General features: G+C 48.0%; 2 protein-coding genes across 2 annotated transcripts; one reads left to right on the forward strand and one right to left on the reverse strand.

Moving 5' to 3' along the window:
• Nucleotides 1-645: 645 nt before the first annotated feature.
• Nucleotides 646-5,986, reverse strand: DMRTC2 (DMRT like family C2). The gene is made up of 9 exons (XM_086352805.1): nt 5,890-5,986; nt 4,628-4,855; nt 4,385-4,539; nt 4,029-4,105; nt 3,549-3,732; nt 3,267-3,393; nt 2,445-2,505; nt 2,125-2,296; nt 646-1,202 (listed from the first exon to the last, which is right to left on the reverse strand). The coding sequence occupies exons 2-9, from the start codon at nt 4,849-4,851 to the stop codon at nt 1,090-1,092; spliced, it is 1,113 nt and encodes a 370-aa protein (XP_086208931.1). The 5' UTR covers nt 4,852-4,855; nt 5,890-5,986; the 3' UTR covers nt 646-1,089.
• An 8,179-nt stretch (nt 5,987-14,165) lies between these two features.
• On the forward strand, nt 14,166-15,871 carry LYPD4 (LY6/PLAUR domain containing 4). The gene is made up of 4 exons (XM_086352806.1): nt 14,166-14,258; nt 14,436-14,580; nt 15,023-15,349; nt 15,605-15,871. The coding sequence occupies exons 1-4, from the start codon at nt 14,166-14,168 to the stop codon at nt 15,805-15,807; spliced, it is 768 nt and encodes a 255-aa protein (XP_086208932.1). The 3' UTR covers nt 15,808-15,871.
• The last annotated feature ends 598 nt before the right edge of the window (nt 15,872-16,469 follow it).

Raw genomic sequence — 16,469 nt, forward strand, 5'->3', positions numbered from 1 at the left:
AGAAATCCAAGTTTGTAGTTACTTGTGGTAGTTACTGAGTAAGTGACTTTCATTTTGAGGACTGAAGTGAACAAGTCCTTTCTGTCCCTTAGGATAGACTAGGTTCAGTTCAGTTCAGTCGCTCAGTCATGTCCAACTCTTTGCAACCCCATGAATCACAGCACGCCAGGCCTCCCTGTCCATCACCAACTCCCGGAGTTTACCCAAACTCATGTCCATCAAGTTGGTGATGCCATCCAACCATCTCATCCTCTGTTGTCCCCTTCTCCTCCTGCCCCCAATCCCTCCCAGCATCAGGGTCTTTTCCAATGAGTCAACTCTTAGCATTAGGTAGCCAAAGTATTGGAGTTTCAGCTTTAGCATCAGTCCTTCCAATGAACACCCAGGACTGATCTCCTTTAGGATGGACTGGTTGGATCTCCTTGCAGTCCAGGCGACTCTCAAGAGTCTTCTCCAACACCATAGTTCAAAAGCATCAATTCTTCAGCACTCAGCTTTCTTCACAGTCCAACTCTCACATCCATACATGACCACTGGAAAACCCATGGCCTTGACTAGACGGACCACTGTTGGCAAAGTAACGTCTCTGCTTTTAATATGCTATCTAGGTTAAGCTGTGGTAAAAAAACAACTCCCACATCTCAGTGGCTTAATACAATACTGGTTTATTTCTTCCTTACTCACACAAACCAAGACACAAAACGAAAATACTCTTCTGTTTTCACATGCATGGAGGCAGACATGAGTGCATAGGTATATACAGAATCACATGTCAAATGAATACCCTGGAACATGAACTCATGCAGAAATCTATTTAGATACTGGTTAGCTTAAACTGCACTTTCTTTTTGTTGGGGATTTTAAAAGGTCCCAGGACCCAAGGAAGGTAAGAGAATATCCACCTTTGGCCAAGGAGACAGCCATGCTACAAAAGGAACCAAAAGCTAACAAAGCACCTGAGAGCTTTAGAAGGGCCTGAAGCGTGTACTACATTAAATTCCATGCAGAAATCTCTGAGTAAAATACCAAATGTGCAATGCCTACAGGCTGCTGCTGCCCCCTACCCCAGGGGTCTCCACTTCTGGGCTTCTAGCTTAGGAGGGAAATGGATCCCAGTCGCCCAATATGCAGAGCCACGGAAGGGGCTGGGCTGGGCCGGAGAGAGGGCCCAACAGGCTGGAATCCTCTTCCTCCAGCAGCAGCTACAGGAAGGAAGCAAGAGGGCAAGACCAGGTCACATCCATCTCCCCTCCCAGCAAACCCTCCCTTTTTACCCCATCTAATATCCAGGCCCATCTTTGTTCACCTGGATTATAGCAAACACTTCCTCCTCACCGATTTTACCACTTCTAGTATTGCCTCATCCAACCCCTCCATCACAGCCACCATACTTATCTTTCTAAAGCTCAGAGTCTCTGAATACATCCCTGCCTAGCTCAGAAATATTCCCTTGTTCCCCTTCATGTATGGTTGCTTGTTTACCTCCATGATCAGAAGCCCTTCCAGACTCACCTGGTTCTTTCTCAGCAGTTCCTTCAGGCCAGTTTCCTCACCTGCACTGCATGCCCAACCCATCATTTTGGACAGGATAAATCTCAGCCTTCCCTTTCCCCATAGGTGTTTCTCACGCCTCAAGATTCTTGTAGCTCTCTTCGAGTTTATCACTAACTTTGTGAAAGCATCCAGGTTTTCCAAATAGGATGCCTTTAAAGGCAAGTTGCCAAATAGGAAACTGTTTAAAAGCAATTATTAAGGGTCCAGGCCAGACTCTTGATACCTCCTCAGTCCCTCTCCAGACTTCAGCAGGCACTGTGGGTCCAGAGAAGCCCTGGGCTGGAGTGAGGAGACCAGGCTTTACCACTGACTTGCTGTATACTCTCAGGCCTCTCTCAGGGCCTCACTTTCCTTGACATCAGGGCACTGGACATTTGCTTTTGAGCACACACAAAAATAAATTCACTGAATAACTCTCAACTGTAATCTAAGGGGCTAGGTTGAAAAGCGTGGGGCCTGGGATCTTCAACTTGCTGACCTCCTGATCTCCTTGGTTAGTCCCTGCTTGTTCCAGCACCTCTGTTTCTCAGTCATGCCTTTCCCATCCTTTCCTTTTAGAGAACAGGTTACCTGGTGGGCCACAAGGATGGAGCAGGGAGATCCAAGCAGGATTGGCGGGGCCAGGAGTCAGGCGGGGAGCCTGAGATGAATCTTTCAGTCCCACAAGAGCCTCAGCTGCCTCCCGCTGCAGCTGCCACTCTGAGGACGCAGAGGTCCAGGTCAGGCGAGAGGGTCCGGGGGCCTGCAAAGGAGAGATGCAGACTGGGAATCCCTACTTCTGCCCACCCACCAGAGGCTCCCTGTCCCCGGTTACTTCATTATTCCCTACTCTTCCCTTCCCCAAGCTGAACTTCCTCCCAGGGTCCTGGATCCCACTTCTTTTTCAGGACCTGTGGCTGTAGCAGAAGAGGGTCTGGGGTGCCACAGGGCTGGAGTATCAGAGTTGAGCATCTGGAAATAAGGAAAAAAGATGCCAGGGTGATTAACTCATTGACAGACATGTATACATGAAAAGAGGAACAGGATTTTGCTGTGTTCTGATCTGGGATTCTGAGTGCCTGTGGTCTTAGGTTTTGTGGCTTTGGGCAAGTCCCTCCTTCTGTTTGCCCTGCTTTGTTTTCTGTAAAATGGAAACGTTTTACAGCTTCTTACTCCCAGAGCTACTGTAAGGATTATGGGAAACAATTGGTGTCACTTTAAAAAACAATGGACAAAACACCTAGAGGGATTTGAATGATTGTTCCTGCCCTACCAGTGTCTGATTTTCTTCCCTCCCAGTTCCTTAATCCCCATGGAACTTGAGGAGCTTAGCCAACCTTTAGGAAACTTTGTCTAATGGCCTCTGGCCTCTCTCCTAGGCCTCTGAAGTTCTTACCATCATGTCCCCCGACCCCTCACGTCAGTAGGCAGTTCAACCCTATCTGTTTAAGCAGATTTAATAGCCACTATTTGTTTAAGGCCAAGGCTTGTGCTAAGTGTATTCAATATATTATTGCTAATTCTTAGTATTACCAAAAGATAGTACTGTCTTTGATTTACTAATAGGAGACAGGCTCAGAGAAGTAAAGATACTTGTACAAAGATTCATAGCTAGCCAGTTAGGAGAGCTCTGCCTCACACAATAGTCTTAAGTCTTTTTCTTCATCATCTACTATGGTGTCCAGCACAGGGTTAGGCACATTACAAACACATGTCTTTTTCTCCCTACTCACGTGCGGGGCAGGGTAGAAGGCCCTTGGGATTCTCCAGAAAGAGGAGCTGTCAGTATTGGGTGAGATCCTGTGCAGGTTGGGAGAGGCCCATGAGTGGGCAGCCGGAGGGTGGTGCCAGGGTCAAAACCTAATGAGGAAAAGAGAATGCAAAGTATATAGTGTTCAGAGGTCACGGCTTCTGTCTTGCCTTTTCCTACCCTGTATCCTTTTGCTCTTCTCTTTCTGACACAGTGGTACACAGTCATTCAAATATCTGTTGAATTAACGTTGAATTCATCTTACCAGGGAAAGGATGCAGTGGGATAGCAGGTTCTTGGCACAGCAAGCGGCACACCACTGGGGTTGGCATGGAAAGGCCTGGAGGCAGCCAATGCCCAGAGGCCCAAGGGCCTGGAGGCATTGGAGTCCAGGGCAAAGGCAAGGCTTCTGGGGGACGACTGAGCAGCAGAGGGCCCCGAGAGTTCTCCTGCAATGGCAGGGAGCACGGGTTGAAGTCAAGTTTAAGGCTGGAGAAGGAATGTTCCAGGATAGAACTGGGGCCCCAAAACTTCAGAGCTTGAAGGGCTGCAAAATCCCACCCCATCATTTTGCCCATGGAATAGAAGTGATTTGCCCAAGATTACATAGCAAGTCAGGGCTGGACCTAGAACCCAGGTATTGTGGGCACAAAGGAAGGGATCTGGGCAGGGGCTAGGACAGGAGTCACTCCCTCAGGGCCCAAGGGGACCTTGTGCCACTGGGACTGGCACAGGCCTTCCTTACCTTTCCAGGAGGTGTCAGTGCCAGTGGAACAACATGATGGGGAATCTGAGGCTGGGGAGCTATGTTCTCCTTTCCAGCTGTGAGGGACCAGGGAGAGCTTTGGGAAGCTCTTTCTCCTGAGTGCCTCCACTCTAGCCCAAAATTGAATTTTTATCTCCCTCTGTCCCATTTCTACCCCCTGATCTCATTACATCCTTTCAACACTTAATCACATTTTACATTGGGCAGGGAGAGGCCCAGAGAACAGAAACTCCTTGCCCAAGATCATATATCAATTCAGTGGCAAGAGTGGGGCTCTTCTCCCTACTTAAGCTTTTCCTGCCTAAATTCCTCTGGCCACAGCCAGTGACACTTACAGTGGACCCCTGGTCGAGTGACTCCCTTCTTGACACGGCTGGGAGCTCTGGGAGGAGCTGCCCCTCTAATGAGTCCCTGGGTTAGGTGCCTCTTTAGCTGCGCCTCCTGCTGCCTACGCAAGGCCACCTGGGCAGCCATGACCCTTCGGCGCTCCCTAAAGAGGGGGAGTTGTGAGTCAAAAGTCAAGTCAGCCACCTTTTAGATGAGGCCCATCCTCTCCCTTCTCTGGATCTCATACTCACAAGATGAGGACACATTTGTGACACTCGCATGCCTGAAAGAGGCACAAGCGCTTGTGGCCCTTGAGGTGGGCAGTGACACCGTGGTTGCGGCAACGGGCACAGGTTGGAGAGCGACTGACAGCTCTCCTGGGGATAAGTTCCATGCCCTGGGGGGCTCTGGTTTCACCCCCTGTGGCAGAGTCTGAAGGGCAGTGGTGGACAGCAGGCATTTCACTGGGGTCCATGGATCTAGGGGCAGGAGTGGAGGGTCAGGGTGGCCACGTGGGTCCTGTCCTGACTGTCCTTCTTGCCTCTGGGAGACCACAACAGAAGGGTTTTCCCAGTTTGCCCATCCTGGGACTCAGCTGTCACCCTTGATTCTCCCCTGGCTCTCTCCCTTCTTCACCCTTCCTAGGGTATCCTCCTCTCCAAGAACCTCTCTCCTCTTTCCTTTCTTATGTATCTTTCGATCCAAACATTATTCTCTGCTCATCTGTACCTTCCCAAGCACATATACCAGTTTGGGGCACACTCAGGCACTCGCATGCCCCCTGCAACACTTCTTACACTCCCCTTTTCATCACCACTCCATTCCCACGATTTTCCTGGCATCCTCTTCCGCAATTATCATCTTTCCCTCCTGCAGTTACCCAATTCCCACACATGCTTTCATGTTCCCCTTTCAATCCTTAACCCTCATGTGTGCCGTGCAATTCAACCTCTCCCTGCAGCCCTTTTAATCAGACCCCCTTGCACCCCAGTAAATATATCATTCTCAAGAATCCCTTGTCCCACTTTCAAGAATTATTTTCATTTCCTCAGCAAAGGCTTACTGAGCCCCTTCCACGTGCCAGGCCCTGATCTAGGCACAAAGACCACCCCCCCCCCCGCCCACGGCCCAAATTCCTCTCTTGCACCCACACTCCTTCCAAACTAAGGCAAACCCGGCCATCACGCGCCTTCACCGACTCCCAACAAGTAGTCTCGAGCCTCCCGCTCCACCGCCCCACCGCCCCATTCAGCTGTTTCTCGCGCGCACCCCATTCTGGAGCTGTCCCCCCAAACGCTGGGTCCGCTGCCCCGCCCCGCTCCAGGGTCTCAGGGAGGGGGCGGGGCTCGGGGAGCGCACCCAGGGTCCGCGGGGCGGGGGAAGGGCAAAGGGGGCGCGAGGAGCGCGAGTAGGGAGGCGAGGGGATGCCTGGGGCGGGGAGTCCAGAGCAGGAGAGGGAGGGGAAGAGACATGGAGGGGGGGGATGGTGTTCGTCTCGTCAGTCCGGAGTTACCACAGCCTGGAGTAGAGTTAAGAGTCAATCTGGAGGAGGCGAAAGGAGGCTGTGAGGCAGTGGCGTGAGGAACGGCTGCGCTCGCACCACTTTTCCCGCCCCTTCTCGAAAGGACCAATGAACTTCAAGCGGCGCTGAGGAGACCGACCAATGCGGTTCAAGATCTTGCACTGACAGCCCGCCCCTTTACCTCCGGTCCGCTTCTCCTCGCGCGGGACTATCAATCCAGCCAATAGCGCGTCGAGTTGAGTCTCGCATTTATCCCTTCTCCTTGTGATTTGCCTTCCCAAATTGTTCTTCCCCTTTTGGGAGAGGTGGCCAATGGGGCGTCGAGTACCACTTCCAGTACAAAGCTGGCCCCGCCCCCAGGAACGGCCGCCTGGCCGGGCCTCCCGGGAACGTTGATCTGGACGCATCGGCGCATGCGCAGTCTCGTCCTCCGGCCTGAGCTGCACCGCCCCGCCTCTGGAGCATTTGGTGGCCAGGACTTGGCTTTTCACTACGTGGCGTGTGTTTTTTCGCTTCTCTCCCACTCCCCGAACTCAATCTACATTTCTCTTATGTTCCCCAACCTGTGATAGATATCCTTGTTTCCCTCCCGGGTCCCACCTTCTAACGTTGTGGCCCTTTCCTTGTGTCTCTTATTGGCTGTGTTCATGCTGATTTCCCTAAATTTGACGTTTTCCTTCTCTGGAGTCTCTCTCTTTGCCTGTTCATCCTGCTGATTTTCGAAACCCTTTCTCCACATGCCTCATCCCCTCATAGTCTGTCCCTCTTCCCCTCCTATCCCCGTCTTTGGTTCCCGAGATACTTCTGTGATTTTTCTTTTTAACCTTTTCCACCCTCTGTGTTCATCTTCCTCCCGGATTTCACCCCATTCGCTGGCCTCCATTCTGTAATTGTAGCCTATTAGACCCATCTCACGGTTTCCCCACCCCCATCCTCTGTGTTGTCCCCTTTTCTCTATATATCCCGCCCTGTCCCCTTTTCTGTCTTTGAGCCTCTCAGATAGTCTCCTTCCTGCCCCAGACTTTGTGCCCAACTTCTCATTTTTCTGCCACTCCCAATTGTGCTCTCTCTGCTGCTCATCCTCTGTCTCCCTGCAAGTTTCCGTTCCATTAATTTGCTCCTCTTTCTCAGTGTGGTTTCTCTTGTAGGAATGGTGTCTCCTCTGACCACTACTTCAACCCTTTTTCCTTGAGGATTTTATTCCAGTCTTTTCTGGTTGTGTCTGTGCTTGTACTCAGATTGCTGGGGCCTGTGGTTTTGCATTCCAGGCAGGTGTGTGCCCTGTCCCCTGCTCGGTCAAACTCCTTTGATCCTTTGTCTGCCTTCATTCCCCCTTTCCATGTCCCATCTTTTCTGCTGGTCTTGGCTTCTTGGTTTGCTGCAGATTTCTGGGTTACGCATCCTTTGTGTCAGGTATTCTGGTCAGAAAAGTGTGGCAGAAGTGACCTCTATCTGGACTGCTGTGCAGGGGAGCAGTACTAGACAAAATTGGAAAGGTTGTTTGGGGCCCGTCTAAGGGATGAAGGGTGGCCTGTGTGTGGGAGGCTTGAATGCCAGCTAAAGAGATTGACCTTGATCTTTTAGATAGTGGAGAGAGAGAGATGGGGGGGGCAGGGGGGCAACATTTTGGAGAGCTTAGCACTTGCCTGGCACTTTATGCTAATAATCTTAATAATGAGTCTATGAGATATATTTTTAATATGTTTTATGAGTGAGTTCAATAAGAGGCACAAGATCACACAGCTAGTCAGTGGAGAGGTAAAGATTCCAACCTTGGTCTGTCTTTGAGTTCAAAGTCTTAAGAACTTTGTACTACCTACAGCATTTTATTAATTTCCAGTAATCCCCAGTTCCCCACTTTTATTCCCTAACTGTCCCACAGGTGCTCATTTCAGATGGCACATGCATATCTCTTTTAGTCTGCGTGTGTTCTTGGCAAGATGTGCAGTGTTTTATATGCATGATGTTTTTAACTTATGCAAGTGACATTGTTTATTATTAAAAATAATCAGCACAGTGTTTTTATGATCCATCCATGTGCATGTGATGTGTACAGCTAACCAGCTGCTTCTAACTAGTGCATGATATTCCATGGTATACATCCCCTGTGTGTTATGTATTCACTTGGTCTCAGGGAGGGATGCCCATGTTGCCTTCAGCTCACTATCCCCACCATACTGCCACATCCTTTTATGTATTCTTTTGTAGTTGAAGGTGGAAATCCCTGTCTTGTGTAACTAGGATATTCCAAAAATAACTATTCATAAACCTAATTTTATACTGTTCATGGGGTTCTCAAGGCAACAATACTGAAGTGGTTTGCCATTCCCTTCTCCAGTGACCCCTGATAGCTCAATTGGTAAAGAATCCACCTGCAATGCAGGAGACCCTGGTTCGATTCCTGGGTCGGGAAGATCCCCTGGAGAAGGGAAAGGCTACCCACTCCAGTATTCTGGCCTAGAGAATTCCATGGACAGTCCATGGAGTCGCAAAGAGTTGGACATGACTGGGCCACTTTCATTTTCTCCAGTGAACCACATTCTGTCAGACCTCTTCACCATGACCCATCTGTCTTGGGTGGCCTCACAAGGCATGGCTTAGTTTCATTGAGTTAGACAATGCTGTGGTTCATGTGATCAGATTGGCTAGTTTTCTGTGATCGTGGTTTCAGTGTGTCTGCCCTCTGATACCCTCTCTCAACACCTACCATCTTACTTGGGTTTCTCTTACCTTGGACGTGGGATATCTCTTCACGGCTGCTCCAGCAAAGTGCAGCCATTGCTCCTTAACTTGGACGAGGCGTATCTCCTCACAGTCGTCCCTCCTGACCTTGTAAATGGAATAGCTCCTCTTGGCCCTCCTGTGCCCGCACAGCTGCCGCTCAAGGCAAAATGATAGGATACTGAAAGAGGAACTCCCCAGGTCAGTAGGTGCCCAATATGCTACTGGAGATCAGTGGAGAAATAACTCCAGAAAGAATGAAGGGATGGAGCCAAAGCAAAAACAACACCCAGTTGTGGATGTGACTGGTGATGGAAGCAAGGTCCAATGCTGTAAAGAGCAATATTGCATAGGAATCTGGAATATTAGGTCCATGAATCAAGGCAAATTGGAAGTGGTCAAACAGGAGATGGCAAGAATGAATGTCAACATTCTAGGAATCAGCAAACTAAGATAGACTGGAATGGGTGAATTTAACTTAGATGATCATTATATCTACTACTGTGGGCAGGAGTCCCTTAGAAGAAATGGAGTAGCCATCATGGTCAACAAAAGAGTCCAAAATGCAGTACTTGGATGCAATCTCAAAAACGACAGAATGATCTCTGTTCATTTCCAAGGCAAACCATTCAATATCATGGTAAACCAAGCCTATGCCCCAACCAGTAACACTGAAGAAGATGAAGTTGAATGGTTCTATGAAGACCTCCAAGACCTTTTAGAACTAACACACAAAAAAGATGTCCTTTTAATTATAGGGGACAGGAATGCAAAAGTAGGAAGTCTAGAAACACCTGGAGTAACAGGCAAATTTGGCCTTGGAGTACAGAATGAAGCAGGGTGAAGGCTAATAGAGTTTTGCCAAGAGAACGCATTGGTCATAGAAAACACCCTCTTCCAACAACACAAGAGAAGACTCTACACATGGACATCACCAGATGGTCAACACCGAAATCAGATTGATTATATTCTTTGCAGCCAAAGATGGAGAAGGTCTATACAGTCAGCAAAAACAAGACAGGGAGCTGACCGTGGCTCAGATCATGAACTCCTTATTGCCAAATTCAGACTGAAATTGAAGAAAGTAGGGAAAACCACTAGACCATTCAGGTATGACCTAAATCAAATCCCTTATGATCATACAGTGGAAGAGAGAAATAGATTTAAGGGACTAGATCTGATAGAGTGTGTGATAAACTATGGACGGAGGTTCGTGGCATTGTACAGGAGACAGGGATCAAGACCATCCCCATGGAAAAGAAATGCAAAAAAGCAAAATGGCTGAGGAGCCCTTACAAATAGCTATGAAAAGAAGAGAAGTGAAAAGCAAAGGAGAAAAGGAACGATATAAGCATCTGAATGCAGAGTTCCAAAGAACAGCAAGGAGAGATAAGAAAGCCTTCCTCAGCGATCAATGCAAAGAAATAGAGGAAAACAACAGAATGGGAAAGACCAGGGATCTCTTCAAGAAAATCAGAGATACCAAGGGAACAATTCATGCAAAGATGGGCTCGATAAAGGACAGAAATAGTATGGACCTAACAGAAGCAGAAGATATTAAGAAGAGGTGGCAAGAATACACAGAAGAACTGTACAAAAAAGATCTTCACGACCCAGATAATCACGATGGTGTGATCACTGACCTAGAGCCAGACATCCTGGAATGCAAAGTCAAGTGGGCTTTAGAAAGCATCACTGTGAACAAAGCTAGTGGAGGTGATGGAATTCCAGTTGAGCTATTTAAAATCCTGAAAGATGATGCTGTGAAAGTGCTGCACTCAATATGCCAGCAAATTTGGAAAACTCAGCAGTAGCCACAGGACTGGAAAAGGTCAGTTTTCATTCCAATCCCAAAGAAAGGCTATGCCAAAGAATGCTCAAACTACAGCACAATTGCACTCATCTCACACGCTAGTAAAGTAATGCTTAAAATTCTCCAAGTCAGGTTTCAGCAATACATGAACCGTGAAATTCCAGATGTTCAAGCTGGTTTTAGAAAGGGCAGAGGAATCAGAGATCAAATTGTCAACATCTGCTGGATCATTGAAAAAGCAAGAGAGTTCCAGAAAAACATCTATTTCTGCTTTATTGACTATGCCAAAGCCTTTGTGTGGATCACTATAAACTGTGGAAAATTCTTCAAGAGATGGGAATACCAGACCACCTGACCTGTCTCTTGAGAAACCTATACGCAGGTCAGGAAGCAACAGTTAGAACTGGACATGGAACAACAGACTGGTTCCAAGTAGGAAAAGGAGTACGTCAAGGCTGTATATTGTCACCCTGCATATTTAACTTCTATGCAGAGTACATCATGAGAAACGCTGGGCTGGAAGAAGCACAAGCTGGAATCAAGATTGCCGGGAGAAATATCAATAACCTCAGATATGCAGATGACACCACCATTATGGCAGAAAGTGAAGAGGAACTAAAAAGCCTCTTGATGAAAGGGAAAGAGGAGAGTGAAAAAGTTGGCTTAAAGCTCAACATTCAGAAAATTAAAATCATGGCATCTGGTCCCATCACTTGATGGCAAATAGATGGGGAAACAGTGGAAACAGTGTCAGACTTTATTTTTCTGGGTTCCAAAATCACTGCTGATGGTGACTGCAGCCATGAAATTAAAAGACGCTTACTCCTTGGAAGGAAAGTTATGACCAACCTAGGTAGCATATTGGAGAAGGCAATGGCAACCCACTCCAGTACTCTTGCCTGGAAAATCCCATGGGCAGAGGAGCCTGGTAGGCTGCAGTCCATGGGGTCTCAAAGAGTTGGACACGACTGAGCGACTTCCCTTTCACTTTTCACTTTCATGCATTGGAGAAGGAAATGGCAACCCACTCCAGTGTTCTTGCCTGGAGAATCCCAGGGATGGTGTAGCCTGGTGGGCTGCCATCTCTGGGGTCGCAGAGTCGGATACGACTGAAGCAACTTAGCAGCAGCAGCAGCAGCAGATAGCATATTAAAAAGCAGAGACATTACTTTGCCAACAAAGGTCCATCTAGTCAAGGCTATGGTTTTTCCAGTGGTCATATATGGATGTGAGAGTTGGACTGTGAAGAAAGCTGAGCGCCGAAGAATTGATGCTTTTGAACTGTGGTGTTGGAGAAGACTCTTGAGAGTCCCTTGGACTGCAAGGACATCCAACCAGTCCATCCTAAAGGAGATCAGTCCTGGGTGTTCATTGGAAGGACTGATGTTGAAGCTGAAACTCCAGTACTTTGGCCACCTCATGCGAAGAGTTGACTCATTGGAAAGGACTCTGATGCTGGGAAGGGTTGGGGGCAGGAGGAGAAGGAGATAACAGAGGATGAGATGGCTGGATGGCATCACCGACTTGATGAACATGAGTTTGGGTAAACTCTGGGAGTTGGTGTTGGACAGGGAGGCCCGGCGTGCTGCAGTTCATAGGGTCACAAAGAGTTGGACACGACTGAGTGACTGAATTGAACTGAACTGAAAACTAATTTGGCTAAGTATTGCCAGACTTCTTACAATGAATGATACTTTGGGCTTGAGACACTGATCAGAACCCTTGGCGCCTCCATTCTTCAGGGTCCAGAAGAGGACCCTATCCCTGGCCACAACTACCCCATAAGCACCAATGCACAAGGGACTCTCCAGCCCCATAGTTCTACCAACATTCGTATTTTTCCAGCTTTCTGCTCTCTTGTCAGTCTGGTAGATGCTCGTTTGAATACACGGAATTTCTATGATTATTGTTGAGCGCGAGTGTTTCTTCTTGTGCTTGTTAGCCTTTCTGGTTTGCTTTTCTGAGAATTGAGAATTGCCTCTTCAAATACTTGGCCTATTTCCCTACTGAAATTTTTCTCTTTTTCTTATCAATTTGCCTGAGATCCTTGTCCATTCTTATTGGCTTAAGACTTTGCCTACACTTTTGTGACCATTTTGGCATTTCATATTATTTTAGAAATTTATCCACTTTTGAAGTGGATATATTTCAAATTTGTAAGTGTAGACTTGTTTTTTAAATATATATTTTAAGAAATTTATTTTTGGCTGCATTGGGTCTTCGTTGCGACATGAGGTTTCTTCGTTTTGTGGCTTCTCTCTAGTTGTAGTGCTTGGGCACGAGAGTGCATGGGCTCAGTAGCTCTGCAGCATGTGGGGTCTTAGTTCCCTAGCCAGAGATCAAACCTATGTCTTCTGCATTGGAAGGCAGATTCATTGGACCACCAGGGAAGTACCAAATGTGGAGTTGTTAATGACAGTTTTATTATTCTCAGAACGTATGATGTCTTTCAGTTCCTATTTTTCATTCCGCATTTTATTTGTATCTTTTCTCTTTTTTTTTTTCTTGAGTAGATTTGCTGGAGGATTATCTTAGTAATAGTGTCAAAGAATGAATGTTAGTTTTTTGTAAATAGTTTTTGTAATCAATTTCATTGATTTCTGGTCATCATTTTTATTGCTTTTTGGGAAGGTTGCTTTGTTGTCCCTTGTATAACTTCTTGAGTTAATTCATAAGCATATTTTATAATTCTTATTGTTTCTTTATAAATGTACTTAAATTATAAATTTACTTCTAAATATTGATTTAGAAATCATTGTCCAATTAAAAAAACACTTTGATTGTGAAATTATTATTAGCTCACAAGAAGTTGCAAAAGTTGCAACTTCTTCTGGTTCCCCATAGGGACATTCTGTATGACTGTAGTAAATGAGCAGGAAATTAACATTGGTACAGTACTCTTGGGACTTTTCTGGTTGCTCAGTGGTAAACAATCCCGCCGCAATGCAGGAGATGTGGGTTTGATCCCTGGGTTGGGAAGATCCCTTGGAGAAGGAAATGGCAACCTCCGGTGTTTTGCCCAAGAAATCCCATGGACTCCTCCCCCAGAGGAGCCTGGGAGGGCTACAGTCCATCAGTTTAGTTCAGTTCAGTCAGTCACTCGGTCGTGTCTGACTCTTTGCGACCCCATGGACTGCAGCACACCAGGCTTCCCTGTCCATCTATAGTCCATAGAGTTGCAAAAGAATCTGACATGACTGAGTGACTAAACAACACCACTTTAAACTAAATTACAGACCTTATTCAGTTTTCATCAGATTTTACACGCACGTGTGTGTGTGTGTGTGTGTGAGACATGTAGCATATTTGCTATTATTCAGTACTAAATACTTTCTCATTTCTTTTTTTAAGTCAGGGGTTACTTAGTAATACATCAGTTGACTGTCATGCATTTGTTGTTCTGATCTCATTGTCTCTGGATGGAGAACAGCCTACATAAATAGTTATCCTTTGAATAAGCCACCTTTCTCTGCTCGGCACCATTTCCAATGGCAGAAACTAAGCGGGAGAGTGAGAGTCAGGATTTGAGAAGCTCACGGAGTGGGTTCAGGTTAGGCTGGAGGAAAGACCATGGAGATGAAGACCTGTGTCCCAGAAAGTCTCAGGGAGCCTATGTCACAGGAACTGATAATCAACTTTCTGCTTCAGAAACAGTGATCTAGAGGCCAACAAGAACAGAATTTGAGACCTAGATTGAAATTGGTTCCAGAATCCAGGACCCAAACACAGGACCATGGGACCCCAGCATCTCAGCCCCATGCAACTGCTCTGTCTCCTGGGGGCCATTTCCTCTCTGCCTTGTATGTCCTGTGGGGCTGGATGCTTCAGGACCCTCTTGGCTGGGGAGGATGGGGGGCCTGGATTCCTGTCACTGGGGGAGGGAAAGCTGCCTATCTGGGTCCCTCAGGGGACAAGATCTGTGGAGGCTGAGCTCTTGATTTGCAGCTCAAGGGTTGAGAAGGCAATGTGAGGAGCAGTTGACCAGATAAAGATTCTCTCTTTAGGGGCTGAAGCTCTTCTGTGCTATGAAGCGACATCTTCACTCTTCAGAGCTGTAGGTCTCCATAGGTGGCAATGGTTTCTGTTGAGGAGCATGGTGTGCAAACTGAATGAGGGCTGTGAGGAGACGCTGGTGTTCATCGAGGCAGGTGGGCGGGGGTGACTTTGCTGCATTGTTTTGGCTTGGTCTTCTGACCCCTACTTCCCTTCCCAGCACCCAGGGACTCTGGACTTCAGTTCCAGACATTTATCTTTGGGAACAACATCCAGACACCAGCAGGAGAGGGGCAGGACCCAGCTGGTTGTGCTGTGGGCTGGATAAGAGGGCAGAATGGAGGTGGGAGAGAAGACAAGTTTGGGACACACGGGAGAGAGGAGCAGACGGGCTCCTCCTGTGGAGAGAGGAGTGAGGACAGGCAGATAAAACCTGGGAGATCTGAGCAGCGAATGGACAGTAGGGGAGATGCAAAGCTGGTGGTGGGGCAGGGTGAGCAGCAAGGGCAGGGTGGGGTGGGGTGTGGTGGGGGTGGGAGGTTGGACTGGGTGTGGCCAATGACACTGATCAGAGCTCTCCAATCTTCTGCTCTGCAGGGACCAGAAAGGGAATCCTGGGTTTTAAAGGCTGCAGCCCAGCCTCATCTTACCCCCCGCAAGTCTCCTACCTGGTTTCGCCACCTGGATTGTCCATCGCCTCCTATAGCCGGGTCTGCCGGACCTATCTGTGCAATAACCTCACCAACATGAATGCTATATTGCACCTCAAGGCCAGGACTCCCAAGACTTTAAAATCTTCTTCCCACAGTTGCCCAACTTGTGTGGGCGAGCACTCTAAGAGCTGCCTCCCAAATTTTGTCTCCAGTGAGTCTTGCCCCAGAGACGCTACCAAGTGTTACAGTTCCACAGTGAAATTCCAGGCAGGTGAGAGGACAGAGACTTTCTCTCTCAGATGCCTGCTCCATGCCTCCTGCCTCTCCATCCCTGAGGGAGGCGGGTGGGGCTTGGAGAGGTGCTGGGGGTCGTGGTACAGAATTCCAAGGAGAACAGGGGAAGGTGCCTGATGCCGGGTCTTTGGAGGGGTGAGCAGGTGTCCTGGTTGGTGAGGGGTGTCTGGAAGGAGGGGCAGGACGCTTGCATTTTGAAAGTGTCCCTGACTGCCCCCTCTCTTCCTTGCAGGGTTTCTTAATACCACCTTCCTCCTCATGGGCTGTGCTCGTGAACATACCAGCGTTTTAGCCCATTTTCACCATATTGGGAGCATCAGAGTGACTGAGGTCATCAACATTGTAGAGAAGGCCCTGTTTACTGGTGCAGGGACCCCTTGTCGGAGTCCTTCTTGGGGTATCCTCTTAGGCCTCCTGTTTGCCTTCAAGGGCTGAGGATCTAGCTGGACCAGACCAACACCCCTCCCTTTTCACAGAGCCAAATAAAGTTACAGAGTTGCATTTCTGCCTTGTCTTGTGGGCCATGAGGGTTGTGGGGTTGTGAAAGAGCTGAAGAGATGTGGGGGCAGGCAGAGGGGAGGGACAGGCAAAGTGCAGTCCTCACTCTGAAGTGAGCAGGGTGCTCTGGGAGGAGGATCATTGGCAAAGTGACAGAATCATGGCCAGCGTGCTGAAGGAACCCAAACGCTCCCCTTTTCCCCCTGGGAGCATTAGTTCTAGCTTGGGTTCAGCCATTGACTTTGAGATCCTGGCCAAATCTCCTCTATTTTCTGGGCCTCCATTTCCTCCCCTTTAAAATCAAGGCTTGGGACCTCCCTGGCAGTCCAACGGCTGAGACGCTGTGTTCACAATGCAGAGGCCTGGCTTTGATTCCTGGTCGGGGAACTGGATTCCACAGGCCGCAACTAAGAGTTCACATGTTGCTACTGAAGATCCCACAAGCTGCAACAAAAACTGAGGATCTAGTGTGCTGCAACTGAACCGGTGCAGCCAGATAAGTATTTAGAACAAAGGCCTTGTAGGGAAGTCATAGGATTATAGATTCAATTTGAGTAAAGTGTAAAACCACATATTTAATGGTAAAGGGCCTTTGACTT

The sequence above is a fragment of the Bos grunniens genome, chromosome 18, assembly GCF_055505025.1.
Source record: "Bos grunniens cultivar Pamir isolate PY7600 chromosome 18, Bosgru_T2T1.0, whole genome shotgun sequence".
In the NCBI taxonomy this organism is placed as follows: domain Eukaryota; kingdom Metazoa; phylum Chordata; class Mammalia; order Artiodactyla; family Bovidae; genus Bos; species Bos grunniens.

Excerpts from the sequence above, each read along its gene's own strand:
- DMRTC2 (XM_086352805.1), bottom strand. The coding sequence starts at position 4,851 with ATGGACCCCAGTGAAATGCCTGCTGTCCACCACTGCCCTTCAGACTCT. Across the intron at positions 4,106-4,384 it reads CACTCGACCAGGGGTCCACT|CTGGAAAGGAGAACATAGCT; the intron begins GTAAGTGTCACT and ends GGTCCCTCACAG. Across the intron at positions 3,394-3,548 it reads CCCACTGCATCCTTTCCCTG|GTTTTGACCCTGGCACCACC; the intron begins GTAAGATGAATT and ends TTTCCTCATTAG.
- LYPD4 (XM_086352806.1), top strand. The coding sequence starts at position 14,166 with ATGGGACCCCAGCATCTCAGCCCCATGCAACTGCTCTGTCTCCTGGGG. Across the intron at positions 14,259-14,435 it reads CCTGTGGGGCTGGATGCTTC|GGGGCTGAAGCTCTTCTGTG; the intron begins AGGACCCTCTTG and ends ATTCTCTCTTTA. Across the intron at positions 15,350-15,604 it reads CACAGTGAAATTCCAGGCAG|GGTTTCTTAATACCACCTTC; the intron begins GTGAGAGGACAG and ends TCTTCCTTGCAG.